This window comes from Thunnus albacares, chromosome 16 (genome assembly GCF_914725855.1).
Source record: "Thunnus albacares chromosome 16, fThuAlb1.1, whole genome shotgun sequence".
Classification (NCBI taxonomy): domain Eukaryota; kingdom Metazoa; phylum Chordata; class Actinopteri; order Scombriformes; family Scombridae; genus Thunnus; species Thunnus albacares.
The window spans coordinates 17,391,486-17,397,340 of NC_058121.1; the positions used below are offsets into that span (position 1 = coordinate 17,391,486).

Consider the following 5,855-nt stretch of genomic DNA (forward strand, 5'->3'; position numbering starts at 1 on the left):
GATGAAGTGAGAAGAGTACTTTTTACTGAAAACACACATTCCCTGATGGCGTGATTACAGTATCCTACAGTAAAAATACTGGGTGTTAACTTTATATTTATTTAAATAATTTGACATTAGACTGTTTTACAGTTTGAACTAGTACAACATATTACCAACAGTGCTAGATTGTTAATTCAATAGTTAGTTTAACATTCAAAGTTAAATGAAAAACAGGCAGTGGACACGTCACATTACATATCATTTGGTGCTTATTTATTTAGGTGCAAGTCACTCCAGAAAACAAAGTTTAAATGTGTCAACAGAGAGTTTTATTAACATGATAGCTCCACTGTGAAAGCACTAGTCTCTTTATGGAGGGAATCTGAAGAACTTTATGTGACACTTGTCTTTGTTTGGTTGGAAATACTCAGGTAATATAGGTAGAGCTACTTTTAATTTTAAACCGAAATGGATATTCTGTGTAAATAACAGTAACTTTTTACCATTTTTTAAGGTCAATCTGATGTGATGCACAATAGAAAATACTGGTAGGATTCAGATCCAGGTCTGAAGTTAGTCGCTTTAGTCAAACTCATGGACATAAAGGATCTATGCATTAAATAGACAGTACGTAAGTGCTGTACTTGCACTTTACATGAGTATTTCCACAATATGCTGCTTTATACTTTTACTCCACTACATTATATATTATTATAAACACAAAATTTTCTTTTCAGCCCTCTACATTTATTTGACAGCTTTAGTTACAAGTTACATAGAAGATTTCACAATGTGTGCTCTGCTTATAAAATATGATGAATTCCTACAGCATTGATCAATATACCAAATAATAATCCTACTATGATGCATTGTATATATGATGATTTAACACTAAAGGACATAAGTTCTTTTGCCTTTAATATTTAAGTACACTATTTGTATGAGTATTTTAAAATTGTGCTATTGGTATTTTTACTTAAGGATCTTAATAATTCTTCTAACTGCTTTTTGGCTGTGTGTCTTTTAAGCATCTCTGTGTCTTCCCTGGGACAACACATATATCAATATATGTCAAAATGTCAATATATATCAACAAGGCCATTGAGGACACTGAGGCCATGTCTTCTGGAGATTTAGAAACCAATAATGTACAATTTAAGAAGTGCACATGATGGGTATAGCATAGGCTGATTCTGGTATTTTTGGACCAAATATATTCAAAATTGACTCTTTTAGGTGAAAAGATGAACAAATAAAGGACTCACTATTTCTCCAACAGAGTTTTATTCCTGTGTGTGAGAGGCAATGTGGAGAAAGCTGTGAAAACTGGATCTAGAAGTTTTCAAGTTGGAAAATTCCAATTTATGTAACAGATCAATAATTTTACTGGGCAATCTGCTGTGTAAGTCAAACACAACACAGTGTTAGCAAAGGGGGTACAGATAGGTTAACCAAACAGCTACTGTTCCTTGTAATCCAACTTTTCACCTTATTCTATTTAGTGTTAGTTTGCAGATCAAAACCCTGTTAGAATCACAGTTGCTGCATGCTTTCAGGCGGGGATTGGTGAAATGAGTGAATGTCATGCGAAATAAAGAGCATACAGAGGACTGAAACATATCAGCTTGTCTGTGCATTGCCTCAAATCAATGGATCTGTTGTCTTGTCCTCTTTGGACTATTTGTTTTGCAGCATGTGATGATGAAAGTCACATGGAACATACATGATTGTGAGTTTCAGGTTCACAATAAGGTCCAGACTTGGCGTTATCTTTGTTTATTGAACTCTGGGGGGCCACAAATCTGCACACCTCTTTCACTATAGATGATGTGAACCAAACAGGACAATAATGGGATCTTGTTGTTTACCTTTTGATATTTGCTTTGAAATTTAAATCCAATGACCTCTTGGCAGAGCATTCAACTTAAATTGTTTGCTGATGAGGTTAGGCATGAAAGCCCTCCATGTCAATGATTGAATCACGGTGAAAGTCTGCTTCTTGAATTGACTGATTGCTTTTTTATGCTGTCATGCTCGTTCAACCTCACACTGTCTGTCTCTCTTCGATTGTATGTGTGTGTGTTGTGTGTATATGGGGGAGAGAGACTTTCTGTTTTTGGAGTATTTGAAGCTCTATGTACACACTTTCTTATCTTTCTGTCATTGAACTACGTGTCACTTGGACTAAGATCTGTGTTTGCTTGTGTTGGTCAGAACATGTATGTGAACAGAGTACATAAGCCTTTTGTCTATGTAACGACTCTCAGTCCAGAGTAGACACTCTTGACTTCATCCCTCTCTGCAGTCCCAGCTCCTCAGTCATGCTGCGTCCGACTGTCCTCAGCCTCCTCTTGGCATGTGCAGTGTCTTTCAGCAGCTCTGCCGTAGTCCTAGAAAATGGCATGCCCATCCTGTGGGCTCATACAGCCGGCCAACTGACTGATCTGCCAATACAGAATGGCATCTTGACTCCCGAACCCTGGCACTACCTTCACCGCATGAGTCTGTACCGCCTGATGATAGCTGCTACAGACCCATTTATGGGATCCATGGGGACAAATGCCACAGACAGTCCTATGTGGGGACTGCCACTGCAGCTTGGATGGACGCTAACTTCAGGTGAAATGAAAATTATGATCTTTTTTTTTTTAAATCAACATTTTTTAATCAAGTGAGAAAGTTGACGGTGAACAATTTAATTAATAAAAGGATAATCATTCAGGTAAACAATATCAGCACATACAAATCAAATTTAAATGACTCAAATACATATGAAGAAGATAAAATGAATATATTACATAATACATAAAAATAAAAAAAACATGCACAACACAACTATAAACATATTCAGTCAGAGGTTTCAGGGAAAAAAAGCTACATAATGTTTCAATGTCTTATTACTTTTACTTTTATATACTTTTTTGTTGTTTAATAAACTGAATGTAGAGAATTCAGTTCTGGGAGAAAAGGTGAGATCTTAGGGTAGTGATTTAGAAAATTTCTGTTTGTGAATTTTAAAAAAAACTTTGCATATAGAATAATGAAATGTATCAGATATTCAAGAGTACCATCATCTGGATTATCATAATGACAAATAATATCTTTAAGATTAAGAAACTAGACAGCGTTAGTAGCTTCAAAAAAGTGAGACTCTAGATCTGTCCAACATTTTTGAGATATTTCACAATCAAAAAATAGGCGAGAAAGTTTCTATATTATGTTTACCAAATGTGCAAGAACTATCAATGTCTGCAAAGCAACAAAACAATTAGTATGGTATATTTTATACAAAATTTTGAGACGTTCATATAGCCTTGTTTGAAAGAGCCAAGCCCTTCTCCAGCTTATGTTCTCAATTTGAGACCTCCAGAAAAACTTGCCTCTAGGTACAGTTTTATTCTTTCTTTGAAAAGTTTGGCAGATATGCTTATTGTTACACTTCATATCTGTTAGTTCAATTCCATCCCACATCAGTAAAGGCTGTTTTATATTATTATCACCAAGTTGCTTTTCACAAGTTGAATTAATCCATTTGGAATAGCATGAGTCAAAGAATTAAATTCTCTGAAAGGAATTGGAAAACTGTGTACAGACATAAACTGTTAAGAGGACAGAATATTGCCAAATTCATCAAAAAGACTGAGAATATGAATTATATCTCTTTGGAACCTTTTAGGAAAGAATAAGGATTTGTCTCTAATAAGTATGTTTCAGTTGTTCCGGAGGATACAAGCCCGCAGATACATCAAACGCTCAGCAATGACCTTTGACCTATAGAATAAACAAATAATCACCTTTTATAGATTCCTTGATTCATTGAAACATACTCATTACATTGTAGCCCCAAACTCAGTGAACATAACACCATAGCTACCTAAGAATCCAGACAGGAGCTGATGATGTTATGTATGATGTGTTGTTTCTGTAGGGCGTCTCGCTGACCCAACCGGTGCTACAACCTGCGGTCTGCAAACAGGAGATACTATGTGTATTTCTCCTCAGAGCTGGTGGGGCTGTAAGTATACCAGGCACACACATGCACACACAGACCACTAAATCCTAAAAAATAAAAAAAAAACACCTCTGTCTTCCTCCAGGTGTGAACTACTTTGCCTCTGTACTGCCCTTCCTGTCTGCTGCACAGCAGGGCTTCATGGGAGCAGGAGTTCAGGTACGTGTGCAGCAGGAGACCTCAAACTGACAGTGAGACAGTTGGAGAAAAAAAAAGAGTAAAAGCTGCACTCGTGGAATATATTTGGATGTTATTGTTTTAATCTGTAACCTGCAAAAAGTTGTGGTTCTGATGATGATGATAATGATGATGAGGACAATTGTGTTATTATTAGGTCCAGATGCAGGCCCCTGCAGGCGCAGAGGACTTTTGTACCACCTATGCTGACTGTGCAGCTCGCTACCCCGATGCCATGGCTAAGTGGGACGCCTTTTTTACGGTACATCAAATGCACGCACACACGCACACACAAATCCACATATGGCTTACTGGTTTTGATATACGGTAGAAATACATTAGTGAACACTGTGTCATGTATTAACCATTTTGAATTCAAACACACATACAGAAAATACAGTTTTTAAAGGGGCACTGCACTGATTTTACACATTAATGTGAGTTCACTGGTCATTGGGAGAACTACTGAACCAGTGCAAACTGTTGTATAATGTGTGTTTAAAGGGTCTCAAGACTGCTGCTGAGTCTCCTCTGCCTGAAAATGAGAAGAAGGACTCTATCCTCGGTCTCTACTGGGAGGCCCAAATGACTTCAACTTATGCCTCTGCAGCATGCAATGCCAAGTAATCTATCTATCTATCTATCTATCTATCTATCTTAGAGCAATAGTCAGTGGACATTTTTGACATGCTGAGAGTTAGATGAGAAGATCCATACCAGTATCGATCTTCTCTTCCCAGTGTCCAAGTATTCTTTTAACTTTTCTCATCTCTGTCTCCCTCCCCTGTCCTCTCCTCTCTCTCAGGCAGAGCTACTATTCCTCTCCTGAGGTGTCCTTCGCTAAGAGCTGGCTGAACTCAGCAGAGTACGTATCAGCAGCACACTTCCAGTCCAATTTGGAAAAATCTGTGATGTTCATACTCCCTCTGCCAGGCCGAGTTTTACAGGTACATACCCACAACTCCATCCATCCTTTCTATCACATCTTAAAACCTTTGTATTTATCTAATTATTGTCCTGTCTGCCTTATCTTTGCCTACAGGAGGGCGACATTGCACCTAACATTGCTGATATGAGTCAGGATGAGAACCACACACTGTCTGTCTTCTCCTGGATGAACAGTATGAACAATATACTGGGTAGGGAAGACACACACACACACACATACTATGATATAGCTTTTTTTTAAATTGAATTACCAAGCCTTTAAGGATGATCATTATCGTGTGTCATCTACCAGGTGGAACATTGGTGCGTCTGTGGCGCAAATCCATGTGTTCAGTGACCACAAGAGAGAAAGGCCGGGAGATGTTGGAGCAGCTCCTACTGAATCCCAGCTTCGCCACAAGCACTTTCCTGTCCATCGTCACTGGAATGTCTACCAGCTGCTGAGAAAGACACACGGAGAGAAATGGCAACTCCAGTCATGTAATAGCTTTCCCATCCAAAAGTTGAAGACATATGCTTTTTACAGTAAGGATTACTTTTGAATTACCCACAGGGAGGTTTCACTAAGAGAAGACTCTTGTAATACAAATAGACATAAGTAACATTTCTTTTCCATAAAAGTAGTTCAAGTACTGAAAGTAAGTCCTGTCATTGTTGGGAGATCAACAGGCACTCCTACTCATTTTATTGCATTAAAATAAATAAAGTTACAGTAAAGCAAATGACAAACACAAAA

At 37.8% G+C, this 5,855-nt stretch overlaps 1 protein-coding gene across 1 annotated transcript; it reads left to right on the top strand.

Moving 5' to 3' along the window:
* The first annotated feature begins 2,235 nt into the window (after positions 1 to 2,235).
* Positions 2,236 to 5,855, top strand: LOC122965356 (protein LEG1 homolog). The gene is made up of 8 exons (XM_044329365.1): positions 2,236 to 2,601; positions 3,911 to 3,997; positions 4,080 to 4,153; positions 4,329 to 4,433; positions 4,676 to 4,794; positions 4,977 to 5,118; positions 5,214 to 5,310; positions 5,412 to 5,855. The coding sequence occupies exons 1-8, from the start codon at positions 2,304 to 2,306 to the stop codon at positions 5,561 to 5,563; spliced, it is 1,074 nt and encodes a 357-aa protein (XP_044185300.1). The 5' UTR covers positions 2,236 to 2,303; the 3' UTR covers positions 5,564 to 5,855.

Coding starts and splice junctions, on each gene's coding strand:
- LOC122965356 (XM_044329365.1), top strand. CDS start 2,304: ATGCTGCGTCCGACTGTCCTCAGCCTCCTCTTGGCATGTGCAGTGTCT. Junction 4,434..4,675: donor AGTGGGACGCCTTTTTTACG/GTACATCAAATG, acceptor GTGTGTTTAAAG/GGTCTCAAGACTGCTGCTGA. Junction 5,311..5,411: donor CAGTATGAACAATATACTGG/GTAGGGAAGACA, acceptor GTCATCTACCAG/GTGGAACATTGGTGCGTCTG.